Genomic DNA, 17,207 nt, shown 5'->3' with positions numbered 1-17,207 from the left:
GCCTCCTCCCCTCCTCAAGCTGAAGGAGCAGAAACAGACCCAGGCTAGCCTCCTCCCCTCCTCAAGCTGAAGGAGCAGAAACAGACCCAGGCTAGCTTCCTCCCTCCTCAAGCTGAAGGAGCAGAAACAGACCCAGGCTAGCTTCCTCCCTCCTCAAGCTGAAGGAGCAGAAACAGACCCAGGCTAGCTTCCTCCCTCCTCAAGTTGAAGGAGCAGAAACAGACCCAGGCTAGCTTCCTCCCTCCTCAAGCTGAAGGAGCAGAAACAGACCCAGGCTAGCTTCCTCCCTCCTCAAGCTGAAGGAGCAGAAACAGACCCCGGCTAGCTTCCTCCCTCCTCAAGCTGAAGGAGCAGAAACAGACCCAGGCTAGCTTCCTCCCTCCTCAAGCTGAAGGAGCAGAAACAGACCCAGGCTAGCTTCCTCCCTCCTCAAGCTGAAGGAGCAGAAACAGACCCAGGCTAGCTTCCTCCCTCCTCAAGCTGAAGGAGCAGAAACAGACCCAGGCTAGCTTCCTCCCCTCCTCAAGCTGAAGAGCAGAAACAGACCCAGGCTAGCTTCCTCCCCTCCTCAAGCTGAAGGAGCAGAAACAGACCCAGGCTAGCCTCCTCCCCTCCTCAAGCTGAAGGAGCAGAAACAGACCCAGGCTAGCTTCCTCCCTCCTCAAGCTGAAGGAGCAGAAACAGACCCAGGCTAGCTTCCTCCCTCCTCAAGCTGAAGGAGCAGAAACAGACCCAGGCTAGCTTCCTCCCTCAAGCTGAAGGAGCAGAAACAGACCCAGGCTAGCTTCCTCCCTCCTCAAGCTGAAGGAGCAGAAACAGACCCAGGCTAGCTTCCTCCCTCCTCAAGCTGAAGGAGCAGAAACAGACCCAGGCTAGCTTCCTCCCTCAAGCTGAAGGATCAGAAACAGACCCAGGCTAGCTTCCTCCCTCCTCAAGCTGAAGGAGCAGAAACAGACCCAGGCTAGCTTCCTCCCTCCTCAAGCTGAAGGAGCAGAAACAGACTCAGGCTAGCTTCCTCCCCTCCTCAAGCTGAAGGAGTTGACAGAGCAGAAACAGACCCAGGCTAGCTTCCTCCCCTCCTCAAATTGAAGGAGCAGAAACAGACCCAGGCTAGCTTCCTCCCTCCTCAAGCTGAAGGAGCAGAAACAGACCCAGGCTAGCTTCCTCCTCTCCTCAAGCTGAAGGAGCAGAAACAGACCCAGGCTAGCTTCCTCCCTCCTCAAGCTGAAGGAGCAGAAACAGACCCAGGCTAGCTTCCTCCCTCCTCAAGCTGAAGGAGCAGAAACAGACTCAGGCTAGCTTCCTCCCCTCCTCAAGCTGAAGGAGTTGACAGAGCAGAAACAGACCCAGGCTAGCTTCCTCCCCTCCTCAAATTGAAGGAGCAGAAACAGACCCAGGCTAGCTTCCTCCCTCCTCAAGCTGAAGGAGCAGAAACAGACCCAGGCTAGCTTCCTCCCCTCCTCAAGCTGAAGGAGCAGAAACAGACCCAGGCTAGCTTCCTCCCCTCCTCAAGCTGAAGGAGCAGAAACAGACCCAGGCTAGCTTCCTCCCTCCTCAAGCTGAAGGAGCAGAAACAGACCCAGGCTAGCTTCCTCCCTCCTCAAGCTGAAGGAGCAGAAACAGACCCAGGCTAGCTTCCTCCCCCCTCAAGCTGAAGGAGCAGAAACAGACCCAGGCTAGCCTCCTCCCTCCTCAAGCTGAAGGAGTTGAGAGAGAAGAAACGGACCCAGGCTAGCTTCCTCCCCCCCTCAAGCTGAAGAGCAGAAACAGACCCAGGCTAGCTTCCTCCCCTCAAGCTGAAGGAGCAGAAACAGACCCAGGCTAGCTTCCTCCCTCCTCAAGCTGAAGGAGCAGAAACAGGCCCAGGCTAGCTTCCTCCCCCCTCAAGCTGAAGGAGCAGAAACAGGCCCAGGCTAGCTTCCTCCCCTCCTCAAGCTGAAGGAGCAGAAACAGGCCCAGGCTAGCTTCCTCCCCTCCTCAAGCTGAAGGAGCAGAAACAGGCCCAGGCTAGCTTCCTCCCCCCTCAAGCTGAAAGAGCAGAAACAGGCCCAGGCTAGCTTCCTCCCCTCCTCAAGCTGAAGGAGCAAAAACAGACCCAGGCTAGCTTCCTCCCTCCTCAAGCTGAAGGAGCAGAAACAGACCCAGGCTAGCCTCCTCCCCTCCTCAAGCTGAAGGAGCAGAAACAGACCCAGGCTAGCCTCCTCCCCTCCTCAAGCTGAAGGAGCAGAAACAGACCCAGGCTAGCTTCCTCCCTCCTCAAGCTGAAGGAGCAGAAACAGACCCAGGCTAGCTTCCTCCCTCCTCAAGCTGAAGGAGCAGAAACAGACCCAGGCTAGCTTCCTCCCTCCTCAAGTTGAAGGAGCAGAAACAGACCCAGGCTAGCTTCCTCCCTCCTCAAGCTGAAGGAGCAGAAACAGACCCAGGCTAGCTTCCTCCCTCCTCAAGCTGAAGGAGCAGAAACAGACCCCGGCTAGCTTCCTCCCTCCTCAAGCTGAAGGAGCAGAAACAGACCCAGGCTAGCTTCCTCCCTCCTCAAGCTGAAGGAGCAGAAACAGACCCAGGCTAGCTTCCTCCCTCCTCAAGCTGAAGGAGCAGAAACAGACCCAGGCTAGCTTCCTCCCTCCTCAAGCTGAAGGAGCAGAAACAGACCCAGGCTAGCTTCCTCCCCTCCTCAAGCTGAAGGAGCAGAAACAGACCCAGGCTAGCTTCCTCCCCTCCTCAAGCTGAAGGAGCAGAAACAGACCCAGGCTAGCCTCCTCCCCTCCTCAAGCTGAAGGAGCAGAAACAGACCCAGGCTAGCTTCCTCCCTCCTCAAGCTGAAGGAGCAGAAACAGACCCAGGCTAGCTTCCTCCCTCCTCAAGCTGAAGGAGCAGAAACAGACCCAGGCTAGCTTCCTCCCTCCTCAAGCTGAAGGAGCAGAAACAGACCCAGGCTAGCTTCCTCCCTCCTCAAGCTGAAGGAGCAGAAACAGACCCAGGCTAGCTTCCTCCCTCCTCAAGCTGAAGGAGCAGAAACAGACCCAGGCTAGCTTCCTCCCTCAAGCTGAAGGATCAGAAACAGACCCAGGCTAGCTTCCTCCCTCCTCAAGCTGAAGGAGCAGAAACAGACCCAGGCTAGCTTCCTCCCTCCTCAAGCTGAAGGAGCAGAAACAGACTCAGGCTAGCTTCCTCCCCTCCTCAAGCTGAAGGAGTTGACAGAGCAGAAACAGACCCAGGCTAGCTTCCTCCCCTCCTCAAATTGAAGGAGCAGAAACAGACCCAGGCTAGCTTCCTCCCTCCTCAAGCTGAAGGAGCAGAAACAGACCCAGGCTAGCTTCCTCCTCTCCTCAAGCTGAAGGAGCAGAAACAGACCCAGGCTAGCTTCCTCCCTCCTCAAGCTGAAGGAGCAGAAACAGACCCAGGCTAGCTTCCTCCCTCCTCAAGCTGAAGGAGCAGAAACAGACTCAGGCTAGCTTCCTCCCCTCCTCAAGCTGAAGGAGTTGACAGAGCAGAAACAGACCCAGGCTAGCTTCCTCCCCTCCTCAAATTGAAGGAGCAGAAACAGACCCAGGCTAGCTTCCTCCCTCCTCAAGCTGAAGGAGCAGAAACAGACCCAGGCTAGCTTCCTCCCCTCCTCAAGCTGAAGGAGCAGAAACAGACCCAGGCTAGCTTCCTCCCCTCCTCAAGCTGAAGGAGCAGAAACAGACCCAGGCTAGCTTCCTCCTCTCCTCAAGCTGAAGGAGCAGAAACAGACCCAGGCTAGCTTCCTCCCCTCCTCAAGCTGAAGGAGCAGAAACAGACCCAGGCTAGCTTCCTCCCCTCCTCAAATTGAAGGAGCAGAAACAGACCCAGGCTAGCTTCCTCCCTCCTCAAGCTGAAGGAGCAGAAACAGACCCAGGCTAGCTTCCTCCCCTCCTCAAGCTGAAGGAGCAGAAACAGACCCAGGCTAGCTTCCTCCCCTCCTCAAGCTGAAGGAGCAGAAACAGACCCAGGCTAGCTTCCTCCCTCCTCAAGCTGAAGGAGCAGAAACAGACCCAGGCTAGCTTCCTCCCTCCTCAAGCTGAAGGAGCAGAAACAGACCCAGGCTAGCTTCCTCCCCCCTCAAGCTGAAGGAGCAGAAACAGACCCAGGCTAGCCTCCTCCCTCCTCAAGCTGAAGGAGTTGAGAGAGAAGAAACGGACCCAGGCTAGCTTCCTCCCCCCCTCAAGCTGAAGAGCAGAAACAGACCCAGGCTAGCTTCCTCCCCTCAAGCTGAAGGAGCAGAAACAGACCCAGGCTAGCCTCCTCCCCTCCTCAAGCTGAAGGAGCAGAAACAGACCCACGCTAGCTTCCTCCCCTCCTCAAGCTGAAGGAGCAGAAACGGACCCAGTCTAGCTTCCTCCCTCCTCAAGCTGAAGGAGCAGAAACAGACCCAGGCTAGCTTCCTCCCCTCCTCAAGCTGAAGGAGCAGAAACGGACCCAGTCTAGCTTCCTCCCTCCTCAAGCTGAAGGAGCAGAAACAGACCCAGGCTAGCTTCCTCCCCCCTCAAGCTGAAGGAGCAGAAACAGACCCAGGCTAGCCTCCTCCCTCCTCAAGCTGAAGGAGTTGAGAGAGAAGAAACGGACCCAGGCTAGCTTCCTCCCCCCCTCAAGCTGAAGAGCAGAAACAGACCCAGGCTAGCTTCCTCCCCTCAAGCTGAAGGAGCAGAAACAGACCCAGGCTAGCCTCCTCCCCTCCTCAAGCTGAAGGAGCAGAAACAGACCCACGCTAGCTTCCTCCCCTCCTCAAGCTGAAGGAGCAGAAACGGACCCAGTCTAGCTTCCTCCCCCCCTCAAGCTGAAGAGCAGAAACAGACCCAGGCTAGCTTCCTCCCCTCCTCAAGCTGAAGGAGCAGAAACAGACCCAGGCTAGCTTCCTCCCTCCTCAAGCTGAAGGAGCAGAAACAGACCCAGGCTAGCTTCCTCCCCCCCTCAAGCTGAAGGAGCAGAAACAGACCCAGGCTAGCCTCCTCCCCTCCTCAAGCTGAAGGAGCAGAAACAGACCCAGGCTAGCTTCCTTGCTCCTCAAGCTGAAGGAGCAGAAACAGACCCAGGCTAGCTTCCTCCCTCCTCAAGCTGAAGGAGCAGAAACAGACCCAGGCTAGCTTCCTCCCTCCTCAAGCTGAAGGAGCAGAAACAAACCCAGGCTAGCTTCCTCCCCTCCTCAAGCTGAAGGAGCAGAAACAGACCCAGGCTAGCTTCCTCCCCTCCTCAAGCTGAAGGAGCAGAAACAGACCCAGGCTAGCCTCCTCCCCTCCTCAAGCTGAAGGAGCAGAAACAGACCCAGGCTAGCTTCCTCCCCCCCTCAAGCTGAAGGAGCAGAAACAGACCCAGGCTAGCTTCCTCCCCCCTCAAGCTGAAGGAGCAGAAACAGACCCAGGCTAGCCTCCTCCCCTCCTCAAGCTGAAGGAGCAGAAACAGACCCAGGCTAGCTTCCTCCCTCCTCAAGCTGAAGGAGCAGAAACAGGCCCAGGCTAGCTTCCTCCCCCCTCAAGCTGAAGGAGCAGAAACAGGCCCAGGCTAGCTTCCTCCCCTCCTCAAGCTGAAGGAGCAGAAACAGACCCAGGCTAGCTTCCTCCCGCCTCAAGCTGAAGGAGCAGAAACAGGCCCAGGCTAGCTTCCTCCCCCCTCAAGCTGAAAGAGCAGAAACAGGCCCAGGCTAGCTTCCTCCCCTCCTCAAGCTGAAGGAGCAAAAACAGACCCAGGCTAGCTTCCTCCCTCCTCAAGCTGAAGGAGCAGAAACAGACCCAGGCTAGCCTCCTCCCCTCCTCAAGCTGAAGGAGCAGAAACAGACCCAGGCTAGCCTCCTCCCCTCCTCAAGCTGAAGGAGCAGAAACAGACCCAGGCTAGCTTCCTCCCTCCTCAAGCTGAAGGAGCAGAAACAGACCCAGGCTAGCTTCCTCCCTCCTCAAGCTGAAGGAGCAGAAACAGACCAGGCTAGCTTCCTCCCTCCTCAAGTTAAAGGAGCAGAAACAGACCCAGGCTAGCTTCCTCCCTCCTCAAGCTGAAGGAGCAGAAACAGACCCAGGCTAGCTTCCTCCCTCCTCAAGCTGAAGGAGCAGAAACAGACCCCGGCTAGCTTCCTCCCTCCTCAAGCTGAAGGAGCAGAAACAGACCCAGGCTAGCTTCCTCCCTCCTCAAGCTGAAGGAGCAGAAACAGACCCAGGCTAGCTTCCTCCCTCCTCAAGCTGAAGGAGCAGAAACAGACCCAGGCTAGCTTCCTCCCTCCTCAAGCTGAAGGAGCAGAAACAGACCCAGGCTAGCTTCCTCCCTCCTCAAGCTGAAGGAGCAGAAACAGACCCAGGCTAGCTTCCTCCCCTCCTCAAGCTGAAGGAGCAGAAACAGACCCAGGCTAGCTTCCTCCCCTCCTCAAGCTGAAGGAGCAGAAACAGACCCAGGCTAGCCTCCTCCCCTCCTCAAGCTGAAGGAGCAGAAACAGACCCAGGCTAGCTTCCTCCCTCCTCAAGCTGAAGGAGCAGAAACAGACCCAGGCTAGCTTCCTCCCTCCTCAAGCTGAAGGAGCAGAAACAGACCCAGGCTAGCTTCCTCCCTCCTCAAGCTGAAGGAGCAGAAACAGACCCAGGCTAGCTTCCTCCCTCCTCAAGCTGAAGGAGCAGAAACAGACCCAGGCTAGCTTCCTCCCTCCTCAAGCTGAAGGAGCAGAAACAGACCCAGGCTAGCTTCCTCCCTCCTCAAGCTGAAGGAGCAGAAACAGACCCAGGCTAGCTTCCTCCCTCCTCAAGCTGAAGGAGCAGAAACAGACCCAGGCTAGCTTCCTCCCTCCTCAAGCTGAAGGAGCAGAAACAGACCCAGGCTAGCTTCCTCCCTCCTCAAGCTGAAGGAGCAGAAACAGACCCAGGCTAGCTTCCTCCCCCCCCCTCAAGCTGAAGGAGCAGAAACAGACCCAGGCTAGCTTCCTCCCCCCTCAAGCTGAAGGAGCAGAAACAGACCCAGGCTAGCCTCCTCCCCTCCTCAAGCTGAAGGAGCAGAAACAGACCCAGGCTAGCTTCCTCCCTCCTCAAGCTGAAGGAGCAGAAACAGACCCAGGCTAGCTTCCTCCCCTCCTCAAGCTGAAGGAGCAGAAACAGACCCAGGCTAGCTTCCTCCCTCCTCAAGCTGAAAGAGCAGAAACAGACCCAGGCTAGCTTCCTCCCTCCTCAAGCTGAAGGAGCAGAAACAGACCCAGGCTAGCTTCCTCCCTCCTCAAGCTGAAGGAGCAGAAACAGACCCAGGCTAGCTTCCTCCCTCCTCAAGCTGAAGGAGCAGAAACAGACCCAGGCTAGCTTCCTCCCCTCCTCAAGCTGAAGGAGCAGAAACAGACCCAGGCTAGCTTCCTCCCTCCTCAAGCTGAAGGAGCAGAAACAGACCCAGGCTAGCTTCCTCCCCTCCTCAAGCTGAAGGAGCAGAAACAGACCCAGGCTAGCTTCCTCCCCTCCTCAAGCTGAAGGAGCAGAAACAGACCCAGGCTAGCTTCCTCCCCTCCTCAAGCTGAAGGAGCAGAAACAGACCCAGGCTAGCTTCCTCCCTCCTCAAGCTGAAGAGCAGAAACCGGCCCAGGCTAGCTTCCTCCCCTCCTCAAGCTGAAGGAGCAGAAACAGACCCAGGCTAGCTTCCTCCCTCCTCAAGCTGAAGGAGCAGAAACAGACCCAGGCTAGCTTCCTCCCTCCTCAAGCTGAAGGAGCAGAAACAGACCCAGGCTAGCTTCCTCCCTCCTCAAGCTGAAGGAGCAGAAACAGACCCAGGCTAGCTTCCTCCCCTCCTCAAGCATGGTGCTTACTGGAGCTCAGTTCCTACTGCAGTGTTTGGATACCTGGTTAATTGTGGTATGCTTGATTTATTAATTTTTTTATTTTTTTTATTTTTTTTCCTCCCTTGGTTGGCATTGTTGTCATTCTGTCAAGACAATCTGGATTGGTTGGCATTGTTGTCATTCTGTCAAGACAATCTGGATTGGTTGGCATTTAAAGGTTGTGAGGCTGCATACTTTAATGTGATCATGTCTGTTGGAAAGTATGTAACCTACTGTACATGTCTACAGTTTAGACACATCTACTCATTCAAGGGCTTTTCTTTATTTTTGACTATTTTCTACATTGTAGAATAATAGTGAAAACATCAAAACTATGAAATAACACATATGGAGTCATGTAGTAACCATAAAAGTGTTAAACAAATCAAAATATAAAATATATTAGTAGCCATCCTTTGCCTTTGCTTGCTCTTGGCACTCTCTTAACCAGCTTCACCTGGAATGTCTTGAAGGAATTCCCACATATGCTGAGCACTTGTTGGCTGCATTTCCATCACTCTCCGGCCCAACTCATCCCAAACCATCTCAATTGGGTTGAGGTCGGGTGATTGTGGAGGCCAGGTCATCTGATGCAGCACTCCATCACTCTCCTTCTTGGTCAAATAGCCCGTACACAGCCTGGAGGTGTGTTGGGTCATTGTCCTGTTGAAAAACAGATGATAGTCCCACTAAGCCCAAACCAGATGGGATGGTGTGTTGCTGCAGAATTCTGTGGTAGCCATGCTGGTTAAGTGTGCCTTGATTTCTAAATAAATCACAGACAGTGTCACCAGCAAAGCACCATCACACCTCCTCCTCCATGCTTCACAGTGGAAACCACACATGCAGAGATCATCCGTTCACCCACAGCGCGTCTCACAAAGACACGGCGGTTGGAACCAAAAATCACATTTGGACTCATCAGACCAAAAGACAGAGTTCCACCGGTGTAATCAAATCAAACTATTTGCCACATGTGCCGAACACAACTGTAGACCTTTACTGTGAAATGCTGACTGACAAGCCCTTAACCAACAGTATAGACCTCACTGTGAAATGCTGACTGACCAGCCCTTAACCAACAGTGTAGACCTTACTGTGAAAAGCTTTACTGACAAGCCCTTAACCAACAGTGTAGACCTCACTGTGAAATGCTGACTGACAAGCCCTTAACCAACAGTGTAGACCTTACTGAGAAATGCTGACTGACAAGCCCTTAACCAACAGTGTAGACTTTTACTGTGAAATGCTGACTGACAAGCCCTTAACCAACAGTGTAGACCTCACTGTGAAATGCTGACTGACAAGCCCTTAACCAACAGTGTAGACCTCACTGTGAAATGCTGACTGACAAGCCCTTAACCAACAGTGTAGACCTTACTGTGAAATGCTGACTGACAAGCCCTTAACCAACAGTGTAGACCTTACTGTGAAATGCTGAATGACAAGCCCTTAACCAACAGTGTAGACCTCACTGTGAAAAGCTGACTGACAAGCCCTTAACCAACAGTGTAGACCTTTACTGTGAAATGCTGACTGACAAGCCCTTAACCAACAGTGCAGTTCAAGAAGAAGAAAATATTTACCAAGTAGGCTAAGATAAACACAATAAGAATAACAATAACAAGGCTTTATACAGAGTCAATGTGGAGGCTATATACAGGGTGTTACGGTACAGAGTCAATGTGGAGGCTATATACAGGGTGTTACGGTACAGAGTCAATGTGGAGACTATATACAGGGTGTTACGGTACAGAGTCAATGTGGAGGCTATATACAGGGGGTACCGGTACAGAGTCAATGTGGAGGCTATATACAGGGTGTTACGGTACAGAGTCAATGTGGAGGCTATATACAGGGTGTTACGGTACAGAGTCAATGTGGAGGCTATATACAGGGTGTTACGGTACAGAGTCAATGTGGAGGCTATATACAGGGGGTACCGGTACAGAGTCAATGTGGAGGCTATATACAGGGTATTACGGTACAGAGTCAATGTGGAGGCTATATACAGGGGGTACCGGTACAGAGTCAGTGTGGAGGCTATATACAGGGGGTACCGGTACAGAGTCAATGTGGAGGCTATATACAGGGTATTACGGTACAGAGTCAATGTGGAGGCTATATACAGGGTGTTACGGTACAGAGTCAATGTGGAGGCTATATACAGGGTGTTACGGTACAGAGTCAATGTGGAGGCTATATACAGGGTGTTACGGTACAGAGTCAATGTGGAGGCTATATACAGGGGGTACCGGTACAGAGTCAATGTGGAGGCTATATACAGGGGGTACCGGTACAGAGTCAATGTGGAGGCTATATACAGGGTGTTACGGTACAGAGTCAATGTGGAGGCTATATACAGGGTGTTACGGTACAGAGTCAATGTGGAGACTATATACAGGGTGTTACGGTACAGAGTCAATGTGGAGGCTATATACAGGGGGTACCGGTACAGAGTCAATGTGGAGGCTATATACAGGGTGTTACGGTACAGAGTCAATGTGGAGGCTATATACAGGGTGTTACGGTACAGAGTCAATGTGGAGGCTATATACAGGGTGTTACGGTACAGAGTCAATGTGGAGGCTATATACAGGGGGTACCGGTACAGAGTCAATGTGGAGGCTATATACAGGGTATTACGGTACAGAGTCAATGTGGAGGCTATATACAGGGGGTACCGGTACAGAGTCAGTGTGGAGGCTATATACAGGGGGTACCGGTACAGAGTCAATGTGGAGGCTATATACAGGGTATTACGGTACAGAGTCAATGTGGAGGCTATATACAGGGGGTACCGGTACAGAGTCAATGTGGAGGCTATATACAGGGTATTACGGTACAGAGTCAATGTGGAGGCTATATACAGGGTGTTACGGTACAGAGTCAATGTGGAGGCTATATACAGGGTGTTACGGTACAGAGTCAATGTGGAGGCTATATACAGGGTGTTACGGTACAGAGTCAATGTGGAGGCTATATACAGGGGGTACCGGTACAGAGTCAATGTGGAGGCTATATACAGGGGGTACCGGTACAGAGTCAATGTGGAGGCTATATACAGGGTGTTACGGTACAGAGTCAATGTGGAGGCTATATACAGGGTGTTACGGTACAGAGTCAATGTGGAGACTATATACAGGGTGTTACGGTACAGAGTCAATGTGGAGGCTATATACAGGGTGTTACGGTACAGAGTCAATGTGGAGGCTATATACAGGGTGTTACGGTACAGAGTCAATGTGGAGGCTATATACAGGGGGGTACCGGTACAGAGTCAATGTGGAGGCTATATACAGGGGGTACCGGTACAGAGTCAATGTGGAGGCTATATACAGGGTGTTACGGTACAGAGTCAATGTGGAGGCTATATACAGGGTGTTACGGTACAGAGTCAATGTGGAGACTATATACAGGGTGTTACGGTACAGAGTCAATGTGGAGGCTATATACAGGGGGTACCGGTACAGAGTCAATGTGGAGGCTATATACAGGGTGTTACGGTACAGAGTCAATGTGGAGGCTATATACAGGGTGTTACGGTACAGAGTCAATGTGGAGGCTATATACAGGGTGTTACGGTACAGAGTCAATGTGGAGGCTATATACAGGGGGTACCGGTACAGAGTCAATGTGGAGGCTATATACAGGGTATTACGGTACAGAGTCAATGTGGAGGCTATATACAGGGGGTACCGGTACAGAGTCAGTGTGGAGGCTATATACAGGGGGTACCGGTACAGAGTCAATGTGGAGGCTATATACAGGGTATTACGGTACAGAGTCAATGTGGAGGCTATATACAGGGGGTACCGGTACAGAGTCAATGTGGAGGCTATATACAGGGTATTACGGTACAGAGTCAATGTGGAGGCTATATACAGGGTGTTACGGTACAGAGTCAATGTGGAGGCTATATACAGGGTGTTACGGTACAGAGTCAATGTGGAGGCTATATACAGGGTGTTACGGTACAGAGTCAATGTGGAGGCTATATACAGGGGGTACCGGTACAGAGTCAATGTGGAGGCTATATACAGGGTGTTACGGTACAGAGTCAATGTGGAGGCTATATACAGGGGGTACCGGTACAGAGTCAATGTGGAGGCTATATACAGGGTATTACGGTACAGAGTCAATGTGGAGGCTATATACAGGGTGTTACGGTACAGAGTCAATGTGGAGGCTATATACAGGGTGTTACGGTACAGAGTCAATGTGGAGGCTATATACAGGGTGTTACGGTACAGAGTCAATGTGGAGGCTATATACAGGGGGTACCGGTACAGAGTCAATGTGGAGGCTATATACAGGGGGTACCGGTACAGAGTCAATGTGGAGGCTATATACAGGGTGTTACGGTACAGAGTCAATGTGGAGGCTATATACAGGGTGTTACGGTACAGAGTCAATGTGGAGGCTATATACAGGGTGTTACGGTACAGAGTCAATGTGGAGGTTATATACAGGGTGTTACGGTACAGAGTCAATGTGGAGGCTATATACAGGGTGTTACGGTACAGAGTCAATGTGGAGGCTATATACAGGGTGTTACGGTACAGAGTCAATGTGGAGGCTATATACAGGGGGTACCGGTACAGAGTCAATGTGGAGGCTATATACAGGGTGTTACGGTACAGAGTCAATGTGGAGGTTATATACAGGGTGTTACGGTACAGAGTCAATGTGGAGGCTATATACAGGGTGTTACGGTACAGAGTCAATGTGGAGGTTATATACAGGGTGTTACGATACAGAGTCAATGTGGAGGCTATATACAGGGGGTACCGGTACAGAGTCAATGTGGAGGCTATATTATATACAGGGGGCACCGGTACCGAGTCAGTGTGGAGGCTATATACAGGGGGTACCGGTACTGAGTCAATGTGGAGGCTATATACAGGGGGTACCGGTACTGAATCAATGTGGAGGCTATATACAGGGGGTACAGAGTCAGTGTGGAGGCTATATACAGGGGTACTGGTACAGAGTCAGTGTGGAGGCTATATACAGGGGGTACCGGTACAGAGTCAATGTGGAGGCTATATACAGGGGGTACCGGTACAGAGTCAGTGTGCAGGGGTACAGGTTAGTTTAGGTAATCTGTACATTTAGGTGGGGGGGAAGTGACTATGCATAGGTAACAAACAAACTGCGAGTAGCAGCAGTGTACAGTGGGGTCAATGTAAATTGTCCGGGGGTGATTCTTATGAGTTGTTCAGCACTCTAATGGCTGGGGGGTAGAAGCTGTTGAGTCTCTGACAATTTTTTGGGCTTTCCTCTGACACCGCCTATTATATAGGTCCTGGATGGCAGGAAGCTTGGCCCCAGTGATGTACTGGGCCGTTCCCACTACCCTCTGTAGCGCCTTACGGTCACATGCCGAGCAGTTGCCATACCCAGGCGGTGATGCAACCGGTCAGGATGCTCTCGATGGTGCAGCTGTAAAACCTTTTGAGGGTCTGGGGACCCATGTTGAATCCTTTCAGTCTCCTGAGGGGTCTAATGTACATTGCTGGGGGTTCTTGGCCCAAGCAAGTCTCTTCTTCTTATTGGTGTCCTTCAGTAGTGGGTTTCTCTGCAGTAATTCAACCATGAAGGCCTGATTCACACAGTCTGTAGAAAGCAGGTAGCCTATGCCTGTATATTCCATAGAAAGTGAAGGGGCGTTGTATCCTGACTCAGAACAACAGCACAGGGGGGGGTTACAAGCATTTCGCTACACTCGCATTAACAACTGCTAACCATGTGTATGTGACAAATAAATTTGATTTGATTTGAGCAACAATGCCGGTGTAATCAAGCTGATGAAATCATCAATGCTAGACATGGAGAGTATTTATTCTAACCTCTGAATTAGATGGAAGATGGACTCTTTCTATGTTAGAACAATGATACCAATGTTAAGATATCAAAAAAGCCTCCCAAGTGGCCCAGTGGTCTAAGGCACTGCATCGCAGTGCTAGCTTTGCCACTAGAGATTTTGGGTTCGAGTCCAGGCTCTGTCGCAGCCGGCCGCAACCGGGAGACCCACCGGGTAGTGCAAGCGTCGTCCGGGTCAGGGGAGGGTTCGACCGGCAGGGATGTCCTTGTCCCATCGCTCACTAGCGACTCCTGTGGCGGGCTGGGTGTAGTGCACGCTGACCAGGTTGTTTCCTCTGACACATTGGTGCGGCTGGCTTCCAGATGAAAGTGGTCATTGTGTCAAGAAGCAGTGCGGCCTGGTTGGGTTGTGTTTCGGAGGACGCACGGCTCTCGACCTTCGCCTCTCCCGAGTTCTTACCGGAGTTGCAGCGATGAGACAAAACTAACTAGGTAAAAAAAAAACTAGTAATAAAATATGAAAATAAAGTCTCCTTTTTTTATGTTGTTGTTTACTGTTTACTGTTGTTGACTAATGTTGACTGTGTTTATGCCTGTTTGCGTAAATATTTCACTACACCCCGCTAACATGGCTGTCCCTGTCTTTGTTCCGCCCCAGTTGGAGGAGTGTGCTCTGCAGATGGCCCCCAATGGGAACTACCTGGACCTGGACCTGTCTCTGGGGGAACAGAAAGATGATGTGGAACAGCTCTATGACGACGTGGGGTAAGGACACCTCTCCTTTCCTTCTTCTGGTTTACCTTCACTGATCTCCTTCTCTCCTTCTCTCCTCTCTTTTGACCTTTCCTTCACTGATCTCCTTCTTTCATCTCCTTCTCTCCTCTCTTTGACCTTTCCTTCACTGATCTCCTTCTCTCTGTCTCTCCTCTCTTTGACCTTTCCTTCACTGATCTCCTTCTCTCCTCTCCTTCTCTCCTCTCTTTGACCTTTCCTTCACTGATCTCCTTCTTTCCTCTCCTTCTCTCCTCTCTTTGACCTTTCCTTCACTGATCTCCTTCTTTCCTCTCCTTCTTCTGGTTTACCTTTCCTTCACTGATCTCCTTCTCTCCTTTCCTTCTTCTGGTTTACCTTTCCTTCACTGATCTCCTTCTTTCCTCTCCTTCTCTCCTCTCTGACTTTTCCTTCACTGATCTCCTTCTCTCCTTTCCTTCTCTCCTCTCTTTGACCTTTCCTTCACTGATCTCCTTCTCTCCTCTCTTTTACCTTTCCTTCACTGATCTCCTTCTTTCCTCTCCTTCTCTCCTCTCTGACTTTTCCTTCACTGATCTCCTTCTTTCCTCTCCTTCTCTCCTCTCTTTTGACCTTTCCTTCACTGATCTCCTTCTTTCCTCTCCTTCTCTCCTCTCTTTTGACCTTTCCTTCACTGATCTCCTCCTCTCTGTCTCTCCTCTCTTTGACCTTTCCTTCACTGATCTCCTTCTCTCTGTCTCTCCTCTCTTTGACCTTTCCTTCACTGATCTCCTTCTCTCTGTCTCTCCTCTCTTTGACCTTTCCTTCACTGATCTCCTTTTCTCCTCTCCTTCTCTCCTCTCTTTGACCTTTCCTTCACTGAGCTCCTTCTCTCCTTTCCTTCTCTCCTCTCTTTGACCTTTCCTTCACTGAGCTCCTTCTCTCCTTTCCTGCTCTCCTCTCTTTGACCTTTCCTTCACTGATCTCCTTCTCTCCTTCTCTCCTCTCTTTGACCTTTCCTTCACTGATCTCCTTCTCTCCTCTCCTTCTCTCCTCTCTTTGACCTTTCCTTCACTGAGTTCCTTCTCTTCTCTCCTTTCCTTCTCTCCTCTCGTTGACCTTTCCTTCACTGAGCTCCTTCTCTCCTTTCCTTCTCTCCTCTCTTTGACCTTTCCTTCACTGAGCTCCTCCTCTCCCTTCCTCCTTCTGGTTTACCTTTCCTTCACTGAGCTCCTTCTCTCCTTTCCTTCTCTCCTTTTCGTACACACTCACACGTAAACGCATACCTTTTTTTCTGCCAGCTCAGACAATCATGTAGGGAAACAGGGAACCCCTGTCACTTCTTTCATTCAGGGTGAACTATGAGTTCTACAGCAACATGAAGACACAGTCAGGGTGAACCATGAGTTCTACAGCAACATGAAGACACAGTCAGGGTGAACCATGAGTTCTACAGCAACATGAAGACACAGTCAGGGTGTTTCAGGGTGAACCATGAGTTCTACAGCAACATGAAGACACAGTCAGGGTGTTTCAGGGTGAACTATGAGTTCTACAGCAACATGAAGACACAGTCAGGGTGTTTCAGGGTGAACTATGAGTTCTACAGCAACATGAAGACACAGTCAGGGTGTTTCAGGGTGAACTATGAGTTCTACAGCAACAGTCAGGCTGTTTCAGGGTGAACTATGAGTTCTACAGCAACATGACAGGGTCAGGGTTCCTAGTCGTTGATGCTACAGTATCTCTGTCTTCTGTCCAAGCTGCGTTTCCAGCTGAGTTTAACAGGCCTTGTCCATGTTGCAAGATGAAGTGAGTCATTTTACTGAGATAGGAAATGTCACTGACTGGAGAGATGCCACGTAGGAGTTAGGTAGAGAGAGGGACTTCACTGATGAAGACATTGTGTTAGTTTTAGGTGTGAAATGCAGAATGATTGGACCAGTTCCTGTCCAAGTTGTCTTTCCACTGTGCTTCAGTAGTAATCCAGCATTCTATCCACCAGTCTCCTTCTCTGTGTAGGGCATTCTAGAGCTGTGTAGGGCATTCTAGAGCTGTGTAGGGCATTCTAGAGCTGTGTAGGACATTCTAGAGCATTCTTGAGTAGTGTGGAACATTCTAGACAAATGTAGAACAGTGGTTCCCAACTTTTTTTGGTTACTGTGCCACCAACTGCATTTCGCTCTGCCCTGAATTACCCCTCGTGTATTTTACCAGTAGGCCTTTGGTCTCGTGAGTCTTCTCAAGTACCCCCCCCGGAGGATAGGCCAAGTACCCCCCCCCGGAGGATAGGCCAAGTACCCCCCCCCCCCCCCCCGGAGGATAGGCCAAGTACCCCCCCCCCCCCCCCCGGGAACAGTGGTTCCCAACTTTTTTTGGTTACTGTGCCACCAACTGCATTTCGCTCTGCCCTGAATTACCCCTCGTGTATTTTACCAGTAGGCCTTTGGTCTCGTGAGTCTTCTCAAGTACCCCCCCCCGGAGGATAGGCCAAGTACCCCCCCCGGAGGATAGGCCAAGTACCCCCCCCCCCCCCCCCCCCGGAGGATAGGCCAAGTACCCCCCCCCCCCCCCCCCCCGGGAACAGTGGTTCCCAACTTTTTTTGGTTACTGTGCCACCAACTGCATTTCGCTCTGCCCTGAATTACCCCTCGTGTATTTTACCAGTAGGCCTTTGGTCTCGTGAGTCTTCTCAAGTACCCCCCCCGGAGGATAGGCCAAGTACCCCCCCCCCCGGAGGATAGGCCAAGTACCCCCCCCCCCCGGAGGATAGGCCAAGTACCCCCCCCCCCCCGGAGGATAGGCCAAGTACCCCCCCCCCCGGAGGATAGGCCAAGTACCCCCCCCCCCGGAGGATAGGCCAAGT

The 17,207-nt window shown here is 51.9% G+C and overlaps 1 protein-coding gene across 1 annotated transcript in view; it reads left to right on the top strand.

The window, feature by feature from the left end:
• fhod1 (formin homology 2 domain containing 1) overlaps window positions 1-17,207 on the top strand; it is a 159,438-nt gene that overhangs the window by 12,348 nt on the left and 129,883 nt on the right. Inside the window, exon 2 of the mRNA XM_031820953.1 lies at window positions 14,271-14,377. Coding sequence (XP_031676813.1) covers window positions 14,271-14,377 — 107 coding nt within the window. The remainder of the gene's footprint in view (window positions 1-14,270; window positions 14,378-17,207) is intronic.

Source organism: Oncorhynchus kisutch, unplaced genomic scaffold, assembly GCF_002021735.2.
Source record: "Oncorhynchus kisutch isolate 150728-3 unplaced genomic scaffold, Okis_V2 scaffold3788, whole genome shotgun sequence".
NCBI classification, from domain to species: Eukaryota; Metazoa; Chordata; class Actinopteri; order Salmoniformes; family Salmonidae; genus Oncorhynchus; species Oncorhynchus kisutch.
The sequence above is the reverse complement of the archived record's forward strand: the minus strand, read 5'-3'. Positions and strand labels throughout refer to the sequence as shown.